General features: G+C 38.5%; 2 protein-coding genes across 2 annotated transcripts; one reads left to right on the top strand and one right to left on the bottom strand.

The window, feature by feature from the left end:
• Positions 1-5,935: 5,935 nt before the first annotated feature.
• LOC140238868 (xyloside xylosyltransferase 1-like) lies at positions 5,936-15,340 on the top strand. The gene is made up of 2 exons (XM_072318767.1): positions 5,936-6,829; positions 10,862-15,340. The coding sequence occupies exons 1-2, from the start codon at positions 6,050-6,052 to the stop codon at positions 11,534-11,536; spliced, it is 1,455 nt and encodes a 484-aa protein (XP_072174868.1). The 5' UTR covers positions 5,936-6,049; the 3' UTR covers positions 11,537-15,340.
• A 2,194-nt stretch (positions 15,341-17,534) lies between these two features.
• On the bottom strand, positions 17,535-22,479 carry LOC140238844 (histone H2A-like). The gene is made up of 3 exons (XM_072318739.1): positions 21,931-22,479; positions 20,339-20,541; positions 17,535-18,812 (listed from the first exon to the last, which is right to left on the bottom strand). The coding sequence occupies exons 1-3, from the start codon at positions 22,040-22,042 to the stop codon at positions 18,717-18,719; spliced, it is 411 nt and encodes a 136-aa protein (XP_072174840.1). The 5' UTR covers positions 22,043-22,479; the 3' UTR covers positions 17,535-18,716.
• Between the last annotated feature and the right edge of the window lie 985 nt (positions 22,480-23,464).

The following is a 23,464-nucleotide window of genomic DNA, read 5'->3' as shown; positions in this document are numbered from 1 at the left end:
TAGAGGTAAACAACAGCTGTAAGAACTGCGGGGCACTTGGCCTAGTAAAGTGTGAGCTTGTTATTAGCCTGATAGCTCTTTTTTGTACAATAAACAATTTATGAAGATGGCTGTTATAAGTATTACCCCAAGCAACATTACAATACATCAAGTGAGGCATTAAGATGCTATTATACAGTGTAGTCAAGACACTTTTAGGAACAATAAATTTTAGCTTATGCATCACACCAACACCCCAAGAAGCTTTGGAACATACATTTAGAATGCGTTGCTTCCATGACAGAAATTCATTGATAGTAATACCAAGGAATAATACATTTTCGCTTGTAGCTACCTGATGTCCACCAGTAGGGAGCTTTAGATTTTAACGCGCGGACGTTTGAGCTGACGCTTGCGCTTGGCGTTCTCCTCTCCCTGCGTCGTGTGGAAAAGTAGCTTTAGATTACGCTGGGACGCAACGTATAAAAAATAAAATCGCGTCCCCATATGATCAGTGCATGAAGAAGCGCTCTACGTTGCAAACTGTGCGGACGTAAAAATAGCCCAGTACGTGTAGTGAAAAACTCAGGCGACGCAATCTAAAAATAGATTGACTTTACGCGCGCTACTGCGCACGCTCAGAACATGTTTTTTTCCTTTGAACGTCCGCACGTCTAAAATCTAAAGCTCCCTATTAATGACACAAGGGGTGTTGAAAGGTATCCTCTTATTCCTTGTTCGGAAAATAACACATTGTGTCGTCTGAAGATTAAGTGACAATTTATTACAACAAAACCAACGATAGAGTTTATTAAGTTCATCATTTGCTGAAGATATTAAACTGCACACATCCTTGTGGGAGGACAGAAGACTTGTATCATCAGCAAACAGTGAGTAAGTAAACAATGATGTAGCACTGATGATATCATTGATATAGATAAGAAATAATAGTGGGCCTAACAGTAACACTGAGCCTTGAGGCACTCCACAATCAATGTGGGTGGAAGGCGATTTGGTCCCATTGACAAACTGCATTCGGTTTTGCAGATGGCTTTTGAACCAGTCTAAAGGAACTCCACGAATACCATAAAATTTAAGTTTGCTTATAAGAATGTGGTGGTCAATGGTGTCAAATGCCTTGGACAAATCTAAGAAAATGCCCAGACAAAATTTCCCTTCAACAAGTGCATGAGCAATAATGTTAGTTAAATGCAATACACCCATACTGGTAGAGGAATTTTTGCGAAAACCAAATTGCTCGGGGATCAAAATGCCTTCTACAGATAAATAATTATTTACTCTTGAGCATACAATCTTTTCTAACAATTTAGAAAATACAGGCAGCAAGGCAATGGGTCTGTAGTTTTCAATGTTTCTGTTAGTGTTATCACTTTTCTTATACACAGGAACTACTTTGGCAATTTTCATCTTGTCTGGAACTATTCCTTGCGACAGAGAGTTATTAAATATGTCACACAATGGGACAGCAATGCTATGAATACACTCTTTGACAACCCTAGGAGGTACAGTTGTATATCATCAGAGCCTGATGACTTAGAGGATTTTAGTGACAAAGCTAGCGTTATTATTTCAGATGCACTAGTGGGCTTCAAAAATAAGGATTTGCTGTTTTTTGCAGGTTTCAAATAATCCTGAAAAGTATTGGATATACTTGGGATCTTTTCACTTATCTTAGCAGCAATTCCTGCAAAATACTGATTGAAATGTTCAGCCTTTTGCGTATTTGTACTTAATGAAATATCACCATTATACATTTCTGAGGAAAGGTTGTGACATTTCCCCTTTCCGATCAATTTGTTTATATGGAACCATGTTTTTTTTTTATATCCCCTTTTATATCATGGAATAGATTTCTAAAATATTTTTGCTTTGAAAAGTGCACAACATTTGTCAATTCATTCTTATAATCAACATAATTCTTCTTATTTATCCAGGTTGGATGTTTTCAATCTTACATCTCTTCTTGGCACATGATTCAACAACAGGAAAGCATTTGTCATACAAATCACCAAATACATTAATAAAATAATTATTAATCGTATGAATCATTTGCACTAACGATAGTTAACCTATATTATAGGTCATGCCAGTCAACTTCTAAAAGCTTTTGTTTTGTTTGAAAATAGATATCTGATATGTTCTCAGTACTGACTGCGCGCTTAGCTTTTATACTTCTTTCACCATTCTTTATTATTATTATTACTATTATTATTATTATTATTATCTCAACTGAGCTATTCGCGCGTTGTTATTTCCGCAAGTGGCAAAATCGTGAAATAGGCCCCACCGCAGTGCGCGTGCACCCGTGCGTTAGCAAGCAAGGTTAGGTTAGGGTTAGGGTTTAGGGTTAGGTAGGGTTGTATTTATGGTTAAATTGGCCATTAAATTAGTCAAGGGACATTAGGGAGTCCTTCCAAGAATAAAAAGTAGAAGACCAAAGAAAAAAACGGGAGAAAGGGAGGACGAACGATGCTATGCTGTGGAAATAGGCCCCACCGCCGTATGCATCTCGCGTAAACGCCGTTTGGTGGGGCCGCATTCACGAGTATTATACTGTGGAAGAAAGCCCCACCGCCGTGCTTGCTACCGATGAACGCCACACGGTGGGGCTGAATTCACGAGTATAAACAGGCGAGCCGCCGTAGTATTTGTACGCACACGCAGTGGTGGGGCCTATTTCACGAGTATGCCCGTGAATGCGGCCCCACCAAACGGCGTTTACGCGAGATGCATACGGCGGTGGGGCCTATTTCCACAGCATAGCATCGTTCGTCCTCCCTTTCTCCCGTTTTTTTCTTTGGTCTTCTACTTTTTATTCTTGGAAGGACTCCCTAATGTCCCTTGACTAATTTAATGGCCAATTTAACCATAAATACAACCCTACCTAACCCTAAACCCTAACCCTAACCTAACCTTGCTTGCTAACGCACGGGTGCACGCGCACTGCGGTGGGGCCTATTTCACGATTTTGCCCTTACCTACTCCTCGAGCCTTGCCACTTCGTCGTGCTCTTTCTTAGTCTTTACCATAGAGCTCTATTATACGTACAGCTCTATGGTCTTTACTCACTCGCGTTTGTTCGTTTGTATTAGATTGCGTGTATATATGCAAAATAAAAGGGCCGCACAATTGCAATGTTGTGATTGGTCAGCTGAGCGGAGCATGATAACAACTTGTTGCATACGGTCGACTTGCGAGTGAAAATGGCTACTACTGTAGTACGTATATAACATTGTCTGTCACAATTTTGACAGGTATTTATCTACTCATTATGAAAATGGAATACAAATTATTGACTTAAATTAGGGGGGTATATTATTCCGTGACAGTGAATAGATTCTGTGAGTGTATGATGTATCAGTTATGAATCGAAGAGACTTCAACAATAAAAGCTACTAATAGTATTCTTTCGTTTAGCTTTCTACGAGCTGATACAGGGATTATCCTTTCAAGGTTTCAAGGTTTCTAGAAAGAGATATCTGTATATCATATCGTTCTGTAGAACAATAGCTCACAATTATTACGCAACTTAGAGGAAGAGTTGGTACAAAAGGTCATTTTGTGTGTGTGTGTGTGTGTGTGTGTGTGTGTGTGTGTGTGTGTGTGTGTTTGTGTGTGTGCGATTTTTTTCTTGATCAAAACAAGAGTTGAAACATCACAGCATGACTGGCAATAAGAATGAATAATGGAAACAGAAAAAGAAGGCAAGACAGTTTCCAAAAACAGTTAAAGTCAGGTAAAATTGTATAATAAAATATGCAGAAATGTTGAACAACTATAGGCCTTGGGAGTGTAGTCCTAATGTACATTATTTGAGAAACAGCTTCATGAAGTCCCACATATACATGCATTTACACCTATGGCATTGGCATTCAAAAAACAAAAAACAAAAATCTTCATGTGCACTTATCGCGGAGTGAACACGTTCGGATTCCCAGTTATTGTGCTAAAAAAAAAAAAAAAAAAAAAGAGTGAAAATATTCACTCTAAAATGAGTGAATACAAAACAAAAAAAAAGAGTGAATTTAAAGTGAAGTTGGGGTGAATTTTGAGTGAAAATGTTCATTTTCACTCGTTTTAGAGTTACCTCAGGGATCACTCCAAAATCTTCGAGTGATCCTTGAGGTCATTCCAAAATGAGTGAAAATAAACATTTTCACTCAAAATTCACTCCAATTTCACTCTAAAATCATTATTTTCTGTATTCACTCCTTTATTCACTCCTTTATGAGTGAATATTTTCACTCGATATTTTTTTAGAGAGAGGACTTGTGACTTAGCTGACGGAGAGGATATTACAATTAATGTTCTCACCTAGATCATAAGATTACTAAGTAGTCAGAAATTATATTTTTGTTCTGTAGACATTTTACAGAATTGTAGCAGAACGACTGGAAGAATCACATTTTCCGTCAGATTAAAAAAAAAATAAATCTCACAATCAATGAATGTGAATAACAAGAAAAAGAATGAAGTAAAAGATATAACATGGCTGCAGTTAGGAGAACTGATTTACAAGGGAATCAATAGTCAATAGTCAATATAGAGTCAGTAGATCTGTACTTCATGGCCGCCACCACGTTTCCAAAAGTGGGGGCCCACTTCTAGGTTTCATCAGCAGAAAAGCAGAAAAAATAAATAAATAATTAAAAATGATATAAGATAAAAATGCCTTCAGCTCAACTTTGGGTGTCACTTAAAAAAAAAAAATAAGAAAAGAAAAGTGGGGGTGTCAAAATGGTGCCACCCTATATATTCCTAGATACGGGTTCAAAAAAAAAAAAGTGGGGGCCAGAACCCCCCCCCCCCCGTAACCCTGGTTCTGCCGGCCCTGTACTTATACTTCAGTACCCTATATCTGCAAACATGGTGAATTTTTACAGCGGAAGTCGATTTTAACAACATAAATCAAATATGTAATAAATAAAATTTTTAGATCTTTCAAAAAACAAATAATTTTCAAAATTCTGTTGTTCGGTTTACATGTGTTGGAAGCAAGATATCCACGCCCGATGTGCTTTATAGATGCTAGTAACTTTCAACCTTATTTCCTATCATAGTGTGTTGTACTTGGATCGCATGAAAAATCAATAAATGAAAAGTTGTATTGAATTGTCACGTCACCTCCTCTCTCCATCATTAATAGGTGCACGCACCGAGTTGAGTGCCAAACTCAACGAAATCTAGCTCTTAAACATAAAAAGAAACAAGTCGGAGGACAAGAATACACCCATGAATTATATCCAAACGGACATCATAAGAATTTAGAGCCTTCCCATCTGAGCGGAGGAGAGGAGGGGAAGGGAAGGGCCATAGGGCAGGGGTGCTATGACCCCCCCCCCCCCCCCCCCTCCCACTTCTCCTTAAAAACGAATACAGTATAGGTACAATAATTACAGTTGTCTATATTCCTATTCACTCCGGGACAGGAATGGCCACGCCCAACAGATGACACCAGCACCTAGCTGACCTGACCCTCTGTGATCCTTTGTGAAACACCCTCCTGCAGTCCCTCCTGGGGGTACCTATAGCTGTACTGGGGGTACCTAGCTGTACTGTAACAGCAGGTGCCACGGTCCAGGGATCACCTCCTCCCTGCACGGCCATAGTCATAGCAAAGCTAGCTACACGGAGGTAGGGACCTGTGTCTTCATCGTACACGTATTCAATGTATTACATGTGTCATTGTGTATCATACCGCGTGCTTGCTACTAGGTATCTTCAAACTACACAACGGACACGGTTTCCTATCCTGTGGGCGAATATTGAGGCAGGCAAACTGAGGAAGATTGCCCTCCCGTTACCGGCTGTCTAATGTTTTTGTTATTGCCAGAATTTTGCTTTTACCTGGTCTGAAAAGGGTAACCCCCGACCCCTTGCTTGGAATCGCTCGCGCTACACGGTACAACCGGTAGGCCTACTGCGTACAGTTACGTGCCCTGGACCCTTGTATGGAATTTGTGTAATTAACTCGGCCTAGTTGCTTGGCAAAACTGCGGGAGGACATTTTAGTTCATATTGTATCATTCTCAAGTATTCTGGTGATCCAATGCGACGAGTAAAGGCAGCCAGTGGGGAGGAGAAAGCTCCTGCTTCCGAGAAATCTAACCAAGGTCAAGGAGTAGGGACAGTTGCTGTTGAGGAGGAAAAGAACATGCATTACGCCAGCGCGTCAAAAGCTCGGGAGCGGGAGCGGGATCGCGTCCGAGCGGGAGCGGGACCCTGGAGCAGGGGGCGACGTGGTGTGTTCGGGCCGTGCCTGTCATCCAAAGTGTCGAAATTACTGGTTGTCGTTGCCCTAGCTTTTGCTTTGTACTGTTTTCTGAAGAGTAGAGGGTATTTAGACCAGATGAACAATGAACATAAGTCATCTAGAATATCTGACGTTCATAAAGTTTGGAGAAATAGCGGTAATTCTCAAATCAATCAAGATGATGTGAAGAAGAATGGGTTTGAAGCTAATCTTCCCAACAAAGATGCTGTACCTGTGGCAGCAGAGGTTAAGGGAGAAATACCCAGTGAAGATGCTGACGATGAACCATGGAATTCAGAGGCTGATGATGTCAACAGACCGGATGACAGAAATACTGATAACGGAGAGCCTGCAAGAAACCAGGACATCTTCAAATACCACATTCTTCATACACTAACCAACACTCATAAGATGCCACATCTCAAAACACGTTTTGAAGTTTGCATGAAGTCCATACTGAAGACTTCTTCTGTGGATCTTTTGTTCTTTTTTGTAGTCGACCAGCAGAGCAAGTCATACCTTGAGTCAGCTCTACAAGAAATCACCAATCTTAACATTGCCAAATCAAAATTTCAGGTAGGTTGCATGATGTACACATATACATTGTAGACTTTTCAATGCATTTGTATGTACAATGTATGCCTATCTATATACATGTATTTCTATCTGTTTGATAAATTGTTTATAATATTCTGATCAAAGTTTAAAGCCTTGTATTAAACTTGTAATCAGCACAGAAAACTGGCATTCATGGAGAATGTACAAAATTCTAACTAGTCTCATTGTAGGAGTTAAAGCATTGTTTGTTGTACTTCCAGCTGCAGTTTACCTTTACCTTGATTTACCTTGATGTTGGCCATAAAAGTGGACTTATTTGCCCCTCTGCATCCTCTTGGGTCTTGCTGCAAATGTTATAGTAATTTGCACAGATGTTATTTACTGTTTGCATGCGTACAAACCAACAGGAGCATCATGGGAATTTAGTATCTGGGTCATAAGTTTAAATGAGAAAGAGCATGTTGTTTCAGGATTATTTATACAGTTGAACCTCTCGCATCCGGACAAGTCGGGACCGGGGCTCATCCGGATAAGGGATTTGGCCGGATACGGGAGACTCAATGCTTTATACATGTACATATACATACACATGTACTGATGTAGCTCATTGTATTACCACATGTAGTAATGTGTATGTATACTGCAACCTTTTCATTGTTACATTTGGGGATGTTTCAGGATGTTGAAATGTCTGAAGGTAAGCAATTTGGAAGGAAATTTGATGCAATGTATGTTAATCATATTGGAAGTAATATGTAATTCATGTGTGTTTGGGTAGGAGTTCTCAAGGAGTTGGGAATTTCCCTTTCTTCCCGTAATTATTTAAAAAAATCACGGCGAGATTGCGTCCGGATAATAGAGAGATCCGGATAAAGGGAGGCCGGATAATAGAGGTTCAACTGTATGAGAAACTCATGATTATAGTTTCTTTATCTGTTTTTAACATGTTCAAATGAAAAAACACTCTGTTCCCTCTTGAGAGTAAGAGATGTACCGTTTAGATCAAGGGACTTTGTAAACAAAATGGGCAATTCCATGGGAATGTGGACATGGCACTAAAATTTCAAGTTTATTATATTGCAAAAGAATTACTCATTATGTATTACCCATATATTGAAGTTGAAGAAACTCAAAGAATTATATCAATCGGTCAAATATTTCCTGAGAAACAGCTACAAATGTTCAAGACAATTTTTCAGTCATCCAAATTGCTAAAATGCATGCTTAACTTGATATACATTTTTTTAAAAGAAAAATCCTGCTAGCACTTCAGTTAAATCATTTTAAAGAAGCAAATTGGTTCTACTTCAGTCTCCCATGAGAAAATTTCTATGCCACCTTCAAAAAATTTTTATCACCACCTGAAAGTTCAGCCCTTGAGCCATGTAACGCGAGTTACCGAAACAAAAAATATTTTTCATTCTGAAGGAAGCAGTGGAGGTAATTTGTTGGGAATCATAATTTTCTAAATTCATCACACCCTGATACTGTACACAGGATGTTGACTTGAATAAACACTGTCATCACATTAAAAAATGTCAATGAAAAGTGTAACGCGAGTTACCATGTAACGCGAGTTACCGGTATGTAACGCGAGTTACCGACTATAATCACAAGTTTCCACCAACGTAAGCAAATTTTAACACTTAATTGAGCTATATCATGGTGAAAACAATCAAATCTAGTGTTATACATACTATGCTGGACTGAAACAAAGGAGAGTAGCCTAATAAACTGTGATTGTATAATACTAGCATCAAGGCCACTGATCACATGCCACATTGAGGAGTCTAGCCAGGCTTACTGCATGTGTACATAGTCTGTACATGTACATCCAGCAGTGAACGAGGTTAACCTAAAATTTATCTTCTGAAATTCCTGCATTAGTATTACAGAATTTTTATTACAGTAGACCTATAAAGCAGCAAGTGTTGGTTCTAATACTTATTCGGTGGTCTAGTGAAAATGACGCCTGTCTGGAGATCAGGAGGTTGTGGGTTCGAATCCGGCCTGCTCAAGTACCCATGTGTGCCCATGATTTTTTATCATGGCTACTAATAAAACACTGATCAATTCAGTTTTTATTATGTTGATGTACTGTAGGGCAATTTGTCAATTAGTTGCAATAATAACATCTCAACGAAAGAATTTCATGAATTTGAATAATTATGCAGTACCCGCTGCATGATATAAGGATTAGAACCAACACTTCTAGTCGGGCGGAAGTTCGGTGGTCTAGTTGCGAGATGATGCCCGTCCGGAGATCAGGAGGTCTTAGTTTGAATACTGCTCGAGTATGCACGCCCATGACTTTTTTAATCATGGCTACTACAAAAACACTGATCAATTGAGTGCTTATTTAAGTTGATGTAGGGTAATAAGCCAGTTCGTAATTACACTGTAGTTCATGTACACATTGGTACAAATGACCTTTCTTTTCTCTCAGTTGGTTCGGCACTTCACTCTTTTTCAAAGTGGCATAATGCATAAAACTTGCCTGACATAACAATTTATGGAATTCATGTTCAAAAAAAGAATGAACTTTCATTTCGATCAGGGGATCAGAATACTCCCATCAGTTTATAATTTAGCAAGCATCCATTTCATTGTTTTGTATTGAATGCAGTAACAGCTTATTTCCTTTTATATTGCAAAATACCATTCTTGCTGTCAGGTGGATGTGCTGGCAAGCATCATTTAGATAAGGATCACATGAATAATCATCACATCACAGATGCTTATATCAGTGAATTTACAAACCAAAATGCCTGTTGGGACAAATGAACTTTTTCTGCTCATGCGCAAAGTGGAATTACGAACTGGTCTATTTGTCAGTTAGTTGCAAAGAAATTAGAGTTTTCAAAAAGACAGGATTTTAATTTTTGAAAGATTGTAGGCTTTTTTGTAAACTTGTCAATAGGGTTTGATACTTTTATGTTTTGTTTTTAAAAGAATTTCAACATCTTTCATTTTTACACTCTGAAAATTATGTACTTATACACCTAAATCATCTGGGTATATATTGAAACATATTCAGGGTCTCTTTGAGGAGTGAAGCTCTTTTTAGTCTTAAAAACATTCTTCTCTATCAATTGGGTTGATTAGTAAAATATTTGTTTAACATTTATTCATTTTACTATGTACTAAGCATCTCTCAAAATATTTAACACAAGATTCAGTGCCATCAGAACAGTTGTATGTCATCAATTTGTGTCACCCTGTGTTAGTGGACATAATGTAACGCGAGTTACCGATAAAAAGGCTCCCTACATTTTACCAGGTCATTGTTACTCAACTTTGATAGTGTTAATTCATGAGTCCTAACCCACTATCAATTCAAGGTAGGAAAACTTTTATCAGGATTGTCTAGTATGAGGAGACTTTCCAAAAAGAGGCCTTTATAGAATTGACCATGTCCTTTTTGTGTAACGCGAGTTACCAAAATTAAATGATTCAAGAATCCCAACATGTTTGTCCTTTATTTTTCTTTTTGGATTCATTTAGTTGGTGTATGTCTACTTAACCAATGATGAAAAAAGTAACTTGTGGATCCTTCCAATTACAAAGATATTGGCACATTATCCCATAAATGTACCCATTATTTGTAACGCGAGTTACCGTGGAATTGCCCAAATGAAAAATTTGTTCTAGAATGTTAAAGTGTAAATTAAAAAAAAAAAAAAAAGATAATGAATGTCATGCTGGTGAAGTTTAAATTGCTCATGGAAGTACAGCTGCATATGGAGCATTTAATCTCTCAATGCAGATTTGTTGATTGATGTGATACAATGACACTGATGCCAGAATTAAATGTAATGTTCACTGTTACCAGCAGTTTACTGGCACTTCTGTAATAGCAGGTCTGGCTCAGTATCTCTCCATGCCTTTGGCTTTAGCCTTTATTGAATACCTGTTGCATGAAATAATGTTCACATTGATAATTTCATGCATCCTGCATGTACATACTACTTTAGCTCTAAGGAAGGGGAATTTACAATGATACTTTATTTCATTGCAAGGTGCACTTTCTTTTAACATTTCTTTATCCAGTTCATCTTCATGGACATTGATGACCTCGCCAAGGAACTGGCTCCACTAGTTGAGATGATGCAGAGTAAGATACAAGGAAAGCATCCATACTACATGGAGTCTATCTTCTTCCTTTCTACCATGCTCCATGAGAACCTCCTCCCTGACTATGTCAACCGAATCATCATGCTGGACACTGACCTCAAGTTCATGTCAGATATCAAGGAGCTCTTCGATCACTTTGACCGTTTCCAAGGTGACAACATCATTGGCATTGCCCACGAGCAGCAGCCTGTCTATCGCCACATCTTCTCATTATACCGTTCTCAAAATAGGGGCACACGTGTGGGTGCTCCACCACCGGATGGTCTGACTGGATTCAACAGTGGTGTGCTTCTCCTTGATCTCCATAAGATGCGTGCAAGTAAACATTTGAAGCAGTTCTTGACTCCAGATGTTATTGTTTCAGTCAGAGATAGATATCACTTTCGAGGCCATCTGGGTGACCAAGATTTCTATACGCTAGTGTCTATGGAAAAAGAGGATTTGTTTTATGTGCTTCCTTGTTCATGGAACAAGCAGCTCTGTCAGTGGTGGAAGAACAAAGGCTATGATGATGTGTGGGATCAATATTTTGAATGCAAGGAAAACATTCATATTTACCATGGCAACTGCAATACACCTATTCCATACTGATGAAGGTAGCATTTATGGCAAAACAAGCTGTTCATTGTTATAACAAGGACTTCAAGGCCAAGTTCTACTTTACAGTGTATACATTGTACATGAAAATTGAAAAAATGCAGCAATGTTAATAGAGCGCATCAGTGAAAAGGTGAGAAAAATCGAAGAATCTGTCAAAATTGAATGATTTTTTTTTAATCACTGCTGATTGAGAAGACTACCACTGTTTATGATGTCGCATGCTTAGAAGGATATTAGAACTAAAGTATAAAGAGAATTTCCCAAAATTTGATTTATTGACAAATGTTCACATTCTACTGACATGTCACTGACATACATTGGGCCGAATGCATAAAACAAGCAATTGCTTGTAAGCAATTGCTTCAAGCAAAAGCACAAGCTCGTCTAGTAAAAGGTGTAGCTCAAGCAATTGCTTAAATACATATGCATAATCTTTTGCTTGTGCACATACCTTTTGCTTGCATTCAGCAAGCAATTGCTTAGGGTTCGAACAATAGCGTCACGCTTGTGCGAACACAAGAACAAAGGCGAGTGTGGCAGCATGCATTTGAAAGGGCATGTGTGTGCGGAAACATTTCCTGACATAGCAGAAGAGCTATGAAATGACACTCATAAATGCACACACAGACGCACACACACACAACTATACACACACTCGTATTACTGGCTGATTCCCACCACTGCTTACAATAGCCCGCATCTGCCAGATCGCACGTGGAGAGACGTCTCCTTGCTCTCCACCGAAGTGAGACATCCTACCTGTTTTTCATCAAATTTTGCGTGCTAACCACTGGACATTCCCGCTGTTGAAATGAAAAATTTCTTACTCTACTTAAGAGTAATTTCTTGTAGATTTATACCACTCCTTCACAATTGTTGTCTTTCTTCCATGAATATGAAAATGATACTTAAAAGGGAACGTCCCAGATAAGCAAAAGCTCAAGCTCATTTTGCAGAGCTTGGAAAATCGTAAGCAATTGCTAGCAAGAACTAGCAAAAGGTATGTTTTATGCATACGTTTTTAAGCAAATGCTTGGTTTCTAAGCAATTGCTTGCGGACAGCAAGCAATTGCTTGTACTTGCTAGCAAGATCTTCTGCTCGCAAGCAATTGCTTGTTTTTATGCATACGGATTCGAGTAAAAGGCTAGCACAAGCAATTGCTAGCGTTTATGCATCCGGCCCATTATGTGAGGGATTTCCTCCTGCCCCATGATGGAGGCAATTCAGTGCTCTTTTATTATGTATAAAAGTGGAAATATTAAGTAGAATTTTCTTTTTAAAAATTTCTCTATATCGTCTAGATACCTATTTGATATCACAAATTGTAGTTGTCTTCTTGTCCAGTAATGGTGGCACTGAAACTTCAAAATTCATGACTTTTGAATGGATTGTTCAGTTTTCCTCAAACTTTCACTGATGTCTTCTCATATGATATTGCTGCATTCTCTCCATCCACATGTATATGAAGGTAAACTTGACTTTAAGGGATAGTCCAAATGCCTTCCTTTATCAGAGACTGCAAAGGAAGTTGCAAAGAAATACTGACATAATTATGCAATCATATACTATTCACTTTTTTATGAATGGGAGAGATATTGTATAATAATAGAAAATAGTGTTTTAATGTAAAATTTCACATTCCAGTCTTTTCATTGTTAATGAGTCATAGGGGAGCTCAGATTTACATGGCCGGCATAATACAGAGTATGACGTAAGAACCTGCCGCTAGCAGACATGAAGATTGAGTATCAATGGTGAAGGGCACACTGTAGCCCTTGATTATCAGTGATGGCACACTGTAGCCCTTGATTATCAATGATGGCACACTGTAGCCCTTCATTATCAGTGATGGTACACTGAAGCCCTTGATTATCAATGATGGCACACTGTAGCCCTTCATTATCAGTGATGGCACACTGTAGCCCTTGATTATCAATGATGGCACACTGTAGCCCTTCATTATCAGTGATGGCACACTGAAGCCCTTGATTATCAATGATGGCACACTGTAGCCCTTCATTATCAGTGATGGCACACTGTAGCCCTCTTTGTGTGTTTCTCAGAGTGGATACTGAATTTATCTCATTATAGACATTTGGTGTAAAAATGGTTTCAAATACATTTATCCTTTTCAATTAAAAGCATGATCAATCCACAGGGATAGCCGTAAGCATTGTAAGAGCTGGAAAAAAAAAAAGAATTTTAATTCTTAAGAAATTCTAATGGCATTTTAATACTTAAAATCCCCCTAGAAAGTACTGCAGGATGTAGAAAGTATATAGGATATAGTGAGTGCATGGAGCTGTACATGGTGAGTGTGTGTTTGTCGCTCTCTCCATCTCATGAGAGAGAGAGAGAGAGTAGAATTGTAACCTACACCTTTGTATCTTGTACTAGCATTTAAAACAAGACAGTCTACATTGTCTTGATTGATGGGGCTGTGTAGTTTGCAACATTACTTACATTGTACATGTAGCGAACTACAATCAGATATAAATTATGCTTTGAGATTGCAATACTGTCAGCATAAAGTACCTTTGTGACTAATACTGTATTACTCATTTCTGTCATTACCTACATGTATCTGAAATCATGTCATCACAGTCTTATTTTATACACTTCATATACATCCATATGAGTCCATCTTGAGAGCAAAAATTGACAATCTCTGCAGGTAGCCTACATGTATTCCTAAGCTATGTTTTACCATTAAGGAGCCAAAAAGAGGGTCCATCAGCCAGATGTCAGGAAGTGCAGCCTCTGTAATGGCAAGTGTTCATTCCCACTGAAATATTGTAAAAGTGGACATTTTCGCATGAGTAATTTTTTTGCACTTGGCCTGGTAAGATTTTGCTCGTTTTTTATGTAGAATCAAAATACGATATAAAATTGCATGAAATAAGCAAAAAATTAATATTTCTATTTTTGCACTAGTTTCATATCAAGCAAAATGTATGAAAATTTCCACAATATGAAAATGTTGCAGTATGTTGATCACTGGTGTGAACAGAGGAATGTGTGTCAACTGAGTCTTTGTACGTTTTGGTTGATACGGAACTTTGAAGGTGTAGACCTACATGTACGTGGATGGTGTGTGCTACCAGCAACATCAAATTTGTGATCCTGATACAGTGCACTCCTGTTATAACGAAAATGGTTATCACGAAATTCCAGGTACAACGAAGAAAAAATTTGGGCTGCAACATTATCCACTCTATGTATTTTTATCCACTCTATGTATTTTTATTGTTTATTTGTTCGGTTATAACGAAATTCCGATATAACGAAAGAAAAATGTCGGTCCCAAGGACTTCGTTATAATGAGAGTCTGCTGTATTCCACAAATCAAGGTTAGTAAGATCATTTCCTAAATGGTTGGTGCAAAATGAAATAATCACAACCATGTGTATCATTCACAAGATATCCAAAATAAAGAAATTCTAATAAAAGATGGGACCCACCTTTTATTTAGGATAGCTTTGTATTTCTTTGTTTTTTGATATCTCAGTGATTTCAAAACCGATTTCCATCAAATAGATTTTGAATTGCTTTTAGAACTGTATGCTTTCTAAACATTTTGTAAAGACTTCATGAAATGTTTAAAGAGTCCTGGGTATACAGATCCTCTAAGTGATTTCTAAGTATCTTGCAAAAAGTTAAATTCTGAATCCTCACTTCAGCCAATACCATGCCATTCCTTTTTATGTGTAGTTCCTCTATCTCTTCAGAAACTTTGTTGTTGGTTTTTGTTTTTTGTTTTTTTTTTGTGTTTTTTTTTTTTGGGGGGGGGGGGAGAGGGGTTGTTGGTTCTTAGCATTTGTAGCTTCCCTTCCATTTATCAAACAAAAGATTAAATGGATTTTGTAATTTCATAGGTCACCCCCATACCCTTGATATTGTATACTTTATAACTAAATGTATAAACTGGGTAATGTTTGGTACAGGCTGAAGCATGCTTGGTGTGTTACTCATGGCTTTCCCTTTGGACCAAGGTTGTATCCCCATGAAATTCGTATGTGTGGTTAAGGCTAACATTGGTTCATTCATTAGGCTGAATGTCGCAAAAAAAAAAAAATAAAAAAATAGATTTGTGACGGTTATTTTGCTTTTCAACGACTAATGCTCTCCACCCCCCCCCCCCCGTGCCTGTTATTACAGATTGTACAGTATCATGGTATTTTTGTAAGAGTGAGTAGTTATCAAAATGGGGAAAATTTATATATTTTGTTGGGGGACGGAGTTGGGTCGTAATCGTCATCTCTGTTATATATTTTTGTTTCCCTCGAAGATTGCATTTTAATTTGCGAGCAATACTACTATTCAGCCATACGATGCTTCTGAAATGCAGTGGCTGTCCAGTGTCTTTCACAATGAATAGCTTGGTGTCTAGATCCTTGACATGTACGCTACTGGCCTCTGTCTTTTTCTTCTTTTTCCTGGTCGTTCGTGTGTGGGATATTATAGATAGGCCTATTTCAATACAATTCTTGTTTGTAGTTTCCCAATTTAAGTGAAAAGCGTGATATTGTGTAAGTATTCTTTAACATATTTGAAAGTAATAAATATGACGAGGAGTCGTCTTCTTTTATTCTGAAGAGTGATTGATGTGTATTGACCCGTGTTTGAGAGCAGTGAAAAATCCTTTACTAAAACAGAAGTGATATGGTGCTATGTTATTCGACGAATCAAACATCAGTGAAAAAAAAAAATCATCAGATACATGAATCTTGAGAAAGATATTGCATACAAATACACTGTACAGCAAAGGCAACTCTGCCTCCAGCACAATCGAGCCCATAGGAAAGATATTCCATGTCTTAATTCGACCATTTCACAACCCAGAATGTCATCGGCTATTTCATTTCCAACCGATTTAATTTTGAGTGATCCTCGAGGTCACTCCAAAATTGATGTAAACAAGCATTTTCACACAAAATTCACGACAGTTTCACTCTAAACTACTCTTTTTTTATTCACCCCTTCAAGATTGAACATTTTCACTCGTATGTGTTTTTTACGGGTTTTTTGTTTGTTTGCTTTTAATAGAGAGTAACATGGTGCACTGCAATGTTAACTATATCGGAACTGGCCATCAACAAACACTCCTGTCTGCACAACGAAAATTGCGGCGAATTCCAACTTGAACTGTTAATGTGACGTAGCAGGGTTCGGAGGCCGAGGTCCGATGTGTTCACGATTATGTGCAATATTGTCACGTGGTCAAACAGTAAGTCAGATACGTTGTAGTGCGTGTTATACACGAGTGTGCCTGTGGGTATGAACGAGTCTATTTTTAAATCAGAACATACACAATGTAGTTTGTAGCCCTAGGGCCTATAGCCCGCCTCCTGACCTTCAACACTTTCCTAATTATCCAGTTTTTTTATTGTCCTTCAGCATTGTCGATATGCTGTTTGTTTTTTTTGGTAAATCTTTGTGTTTTTATGGAAGTGTTCGATAAAGAATATGAACTATTTAAGATGCAGGGTTCTCCCATCGATCCTGTAGACGCACTCTGAATGACATTTATTTCAGCTATAGAAATGCATTTTACCACCTCCGTCATGCAACTTCACACACAAGCCATCAAATCTAACAACATTCAGCCACATAAACTCCCGATTTGTGCAGCGTCTTTCAAGCAAGAGACACAGAAATAATGTATTCCAACAAACATTTATTCAACACCTACAAAATTTCACGTTTTCAAACAAATAAACACGAAATTAACATCCGTTATATGGCGGGTAACAAACATTGCACAAAGACGTAATTACATATGAAAATACACAGCTGTCTAAAACACCTAACTTGCATTCTGTCTTATCTGAATAGGCATTAGTTTATTCTCGTGGAGGACAAATTCACAGGTACGCTGACTTGGATTGATCTTATGCTTTGAAGTACAAAATGGGGTTGGGGTTTTTTTCTGTGAAAAAAAAAAAACAAGGTGAACAGTTCGCATGCGATGTTCCTGCTTTTTTTAGCAACATTTGAGACTCGGAAAGTTTTGAAGAAAAACAAAAGAAAAAAGTCTTACATTTCCGTCAGAAAAGGGGAAATGAACGTTCATCCGGTCGATGAATACAACATTGATAAACGGATTTCTATAAAAGACGTGAAGGTGTGTTGCGAACTAGTGTAAACTTGCCCAAAGAACTGTATACTACCCCATGTAGAATCACTTCTCATACTCACATCGGCTCGTGTTTCATAAATCCTTTACGACTTTGATCAACTTTATTAACTGGTTTTCTGTTTACGTGAATAACACTTCAGGCTAACGAGAATGAACGCAGAGGGGAACTTTATAATGCTACATTTTCTTGATTGGGATCATGTGAGAGGAGTCCAAGAAAGATTGCAATCACATCTAATAACACTTTCTGTAAAACTCTGATTTCTGTAAATGTCACATATAAATGAACTCCAGTAAAGTATCTCGTTTCAATGAATACTGAATAAGAAATCGAATAATATCACTTATTTTTTAAGATTATGCGTCTATTTGTATGTTTATTTTTGAATAAATTTTAGTCAATTGTATTGATTCCTATTGATATTCATATAAATATTCAACTATTTGGAGACTTGTCTTTTCTATCTTCTATTCAATGTTTACTATCATGAAGTAGTTCTTTCGTTGTGAAATACACACTAGTTTGTCAAGTCGTACTAAAAAGATTGGAAGCAGATTTTAACGTTATCAATCACAGGATATGAAAGTTATAACAGGACTACTGATCATCATCCTGAGACAAAGTGATTAGCATTTCAAGTGACGTGTGCATGGACTGTACGCATGCCAGTCAGTGCCAGTGTGGTATAGCTTCTTAGTATTCTAGTTTACACTGAATTTGGTCAAATTTTACGGAAATGAATACCCAAAGTGTTTCCAAGCATATAACATGCTGCTAAATGTCTAACATTACATAATAAACATTGTCTTTATCACTTCGTCAGCAGCATTCTTCTTTTATTTGCGGAACGGCTGTTCTTCTCCAGTTTATGCCTAGTACCATATCATCTCAAATTTTTGTTGTTCAATTCAATCTCTGATTTTAAAAAAAAAATGTAGTTGATTTACGTTCCTGCAATGGAGATAATAATTAATTATATACACAGATAGATCACTCTCCACAGACTATACAATACGGCAGGTAAAAAAGGCTAGTATTCCATGCTCTGTCCCGAATTCTTTTCCGAAGACGATTTTCCCGACTTCTTTGGCAGTAGAACCGACTGGATATTTGGCATTACACCTCCCTATAGCAATGACACAAAGTGTAAAGAGAAAAATAAGCATGAAATAATTTTGTCAGTGGCCATTATTTTAGGGGGTGATGAATTTTTGGATTGGTTAATTAGTCAAACATTTAAATGGCTAAGAATGGCATGTATTTATCGGGGAGCCTTTTTTTTTTTTTTTTTGGTCCGAGCAGATGAAAAGCTGTCATGTCGATGACGTTAAGCTTCACATCGAAAAATTATTGGATGCCTCAGCAACGAACAATTTCCCATCCGAATAGGAGTAAATTAAATTGACTGAAAGATCTTCATAATTTGGACCGATGTCATAGGAAAAGACCATTCGAGTGTCGAAAAGTTTTTTTTTTTTTTTTTTATAGTCACTTTGGGTTTTACATCTGCATATGATTTTGTGAATACTCGCACCATAACTTAAATACAGTCAAACAGAAAACATCGCTTGTTTTGTTTTTGTTTTTGTTTTAAATGCTTCAAAATGAAGTGACACGCTTCGGATGTATATCATATAGGGGCACTATGTCGATTTTCTCAACATTTTATCAACACTCAAATAGCATTTTCCTTTAGCATTAGTCCAAACTATCAACATCTGTTAAAGTCAAACATATCCCCCTCCAGGTTATCATTGTAAATGAGTTAGCAAACTGAAAGCGCCTACCCTGTACGACCCTGGATAGATGCATTCAATACAAATGCAATGGAATATTGATTTTGTTTTAATGCGAACTATGTCAAGCCACCCAAGTTCACTATTCCCCATAATGAATCCTAATACAGAAAGGCAAAGTTTTGTTTCCCTTCTCTGAAATTGCCCGTTTTGCCAATATCTTTTCTTGCTTTTCGGCAGTGCTTTAATCGCTCTTTACGTAACATTCCCCACCTGATATCAAATTGCCCACGGAACTTGACATTACAAACCCCTCACCGAAATATTCTGAATGAAAAACGGATGGCACTTACATTTTGTCGTTCAAAGCGAGAAGAAAACCTGTAAGCCGAGATTCTCTCAGATGCGCATTTGCATAATTTCCCTTGTGTCGTTACCTTACGTATTTTCGTACAATCTAATGAGCACAAGAAGCCTATTCTCATTATTCTTGTGGATTTGTTTTGAACTCTCCGCACACTTGCCAACAAGGCAGTCTACCTACCATGTGCGGAACTGGGATCGCCCTATACTAACTGACGGAGACGCCCTGCTGATCTTGGGGTTGCAATTATCAGCCAGTGCATAGACTAGAGGATATTATGCAATGGTAAGAAAATGTGCCGTAATTTGTCGTTCATATTCATGCAATTTGGATCATACACTAAATCAATTTTAGCACGAGTGTATTAGCTTCCGTAAGACCTTAAAGTTTGAGAGGCGAACACCGAGTGGAGGACAGATTAAATCCCGACTATTATATAGGCAAGATCACAAGTTCCCCTTTATTCTTACGAAAAATTGCAGAAGTGTTTACTTCTTCGATTACATTCCTCTCTTTGCTTATCCCTGACCATGAAACGAAATTTGTGCTCACCGAGGCAATGGTTACGTGGCTGAGGAGTTTGTTAAGTTCTTCGTCATTCCTTATGGCAAGCTGAAGATGACGAGGAACGATCCGCGATTTCTTGTTGTCCCGCGCAGCATTTCCCGCCAGTTCGAGTATTTCGGCAGACAGGTACTCCAGGACTGCTGCAAGGTAGACGGCCGCTCCTCCCCCGATCCGTGCGGCGTATTGGCCTGACAAAATGAAACGAGGGAAAAAAGATGCATAGATCAGGGACAGTCATTTCACTTTGAATTATGCAATCATTCAGGGTTCCGTCTACGACTTCTTGGAACACCATGCCAGATCATTTCATTTCATTTTATTTATTCATTGTCCATGAAATGGAAAAGTCTTCATGAATTAAGTGGCATACATCATTACACATAAATAGAGCACACATTCCAAAATGAGACACAGAAGATAACACACATAACATTAAATTCAGGCAATCGTGCACTTCGGGGAATGAGGTACCGACAATCTATAGGGCCGAAAAGCGCACAATTGCCTAAATTTATATGAATACCAGTATCTTATACCATCATAAAGCATTTCCAAATACACACACAGACACACACACGCGCACACACACACACACACACCCAAACACACACACACAAGCTAGATATGTATGTGTTAATTAGGGACACCCATTTTATGTCGCAATCTTCCAGGATTCTTTCTACAGACCTGCTGGAATACCATAATCGGTCAGGGACACATATCACGGACGCTCATCACCCAGATACTTGACCACAAGTCAGGCTTTCATTGAGGGCCTTGTTGAAGATACACTCCCATTCCTCTGCATGTATTTAGTACGTTTCAGTAATTTCTATTAAGTTTGCATAAATTGGTTGTTGCTAACCAACATGCCCACCATGGTATTATCGTTTGTTTGATAGGAATGTGTATGAATGTCAGTGTATAGTTGTGTGATTGGATTCAGTGGAAGAACGGAACCTGTCCACGTACAGTAAATTTATCTATGTTGTATTTAGTGTACATGCCATTGTTTGTCCATCTGTTTTGTATGTGCAGGGCCTCCAGGAAGAACAGTAAGTTTACCTGCCTACTGATGGGGCTTCCCTGTTGAAATAAAACTGAATTTAAATGAATGAAATAAAATCTAAATTTTAAATACGTTTATGATGAGCTCCTGAGCAAGCCTCTGCGGCTCTGGCAAGCTTTCTGGTTTTCAAGAATAAACATTGTTACATAAATTTAAGTACATTTATGCATCAAGTTCTAACAAATTTACTCGTAAACCCATGGCTGCTTATACAAAAGTTATCTGGAATGATATTTCACGACATGCTTTCACCGAATGACGGAGGTCGCCACCACATAAAGCGCACATATAAACATCAAAACACAACACAACACATTCATTTTTGCAACGTCATTTTCCTGCAGTAAGATTAATTTGTAATTCTTTATGACCTTAATTTGAGAAAAAAAAAATCGATCAGCTACACAACGTTTTCCCTTCAGCTCAAACTAGACGTCTAGATGATAGATCTAGATCTATTTTTTTTTTTCACAGTGCAAAGCCTAGACGATGTGAAAGCATAAATTACCTTTGCGAAGAAACCGATGTATTCTCCCGACGGGGAACTGGAGACCAGCCCTGGAGCTTCGGGTGGTTTGCTTGGCAGACTTAGCCTTGGCACCTTTTCCGCGACCCGTCATCTTGAAGAGCTAACCCTGTCTGATTTGATCTCGTGACAATATTTTGAGGAACTGATGCCTTCTTAACAAATAAAAAAAAAAAAAAAAAAACAGCAACAGTACATGTAATAAGTATTGAGCTTTTCGGAGAAGACAAGCAAAGGATGGCCCGGTTGAAATAGATCTATGTGGTCCTGATATCTTTGCTGCTAGGCTGAACTGCTCATAACAATGTAGGTCCTGTCGGGTGGTGGAGGTGGTGGCGGTGGCGGAGTAGACTAGTGGCAGCAACGGAGGTGGCGGCGGTTGTGAAGAGTATAGAAAGTCTGGCAGCGGAAAGGTGGCTGTGATATTTGCCGAGATCGCTCAAAGTGCCATCAGTCTACATCAGCTCATCGTACGTTGACCCGACTATCTCACATTCAATCTTAAACCTGAACCTCCTAAGGACATAGCGAAGGCGGGAGTGATGGCCAGGCAGTTGATGGCATTGTTCCAAAGAGCCAATGAAATGAGAGTAAAGTCAAAAAAATGCTATCTACTCTGTCAAAGCTGAAGTGGGCGGAGACTCATCGGACTGGTTCCACTTTGCGCATGAGCAAGAAAGGATATTTGTATAATCAGGCATCTTGGTTTTTAAACTCATATGTAATAATCATTCATGTAACCATATAAACGGTGCTTACTAGCACATCCCACCTAACAGCAAGTCATGGTATTTGGCAATATAGACCTAAATCGAAAACGGTTATCAATGCATTCAATGCAAAACGATGAGGCAGATGCTTGCCGAGATGTCAGTTGAAGGACCATTCCGGTCACGTGGTCTATACCTAAGTTGATTCTTTGTTTGTACACGAATTCCATAAATTGTTACGTCGGGAGATCTTAGTTATTATGTCCCTTTGAAAATGACTGAAGTGCCTAAGGCTGCGTTCACATAGAAGTATTCGCTATTCGCTATTCGGTATTCGCTATTCGGTATTCGCTATTCGGGCCCCGAATACACCATCACCCGCACCGTCAACTCACCATCCCATGCACTGAAGATTTCTTCCTCCTACATCCTAGGAAATCTTATCAACAATTTCTAAACTGCATCAGCCTAAGGCTGGGTTCACAGAGAAGTATACGGTATACGATATTCGCTATTCGTTATTCGCTATTCGCTATATACGCTATTCGGGCATGGCGGGTCACATCAGCGAATAGGGAATACCGGATACTTCTATGTGAAAGCAGCCTAAGGCTGCGTTCACCCATAGAAGTATTCGGTATTCGGTATTCGGTATTCGCTATTCGCTATTCGCTATTCGGGCCCCGAATACACCATCACCCGCACCGTCAACTCACCATACCATGCAGTGAGGATTTCTTCCTCCTACATCCTAGCAAATCTTATTAACAATTTCTAAACTGCATCAGAATGCCAGTCTACATGCT

This window comes from Diadema setosum, chromosome 15 (assembly GCF_964275005.1).
Source record: "Diadema setosum chromosome 15, eeDiaSeto1, whole genome shotgun sequence".
Classification (NCBI taxonomy): domain Eukaryota; kingdom Metazoa; phylum Echinodermata; class Echinoidea; order Diadematoida; family Diadematidae; genus Diadema; species Diadema setosum.
Note: the sequence above shows the minus strand (reverse complement) of the source record. Positions and strands in the feature narration are given on the sequence as shown.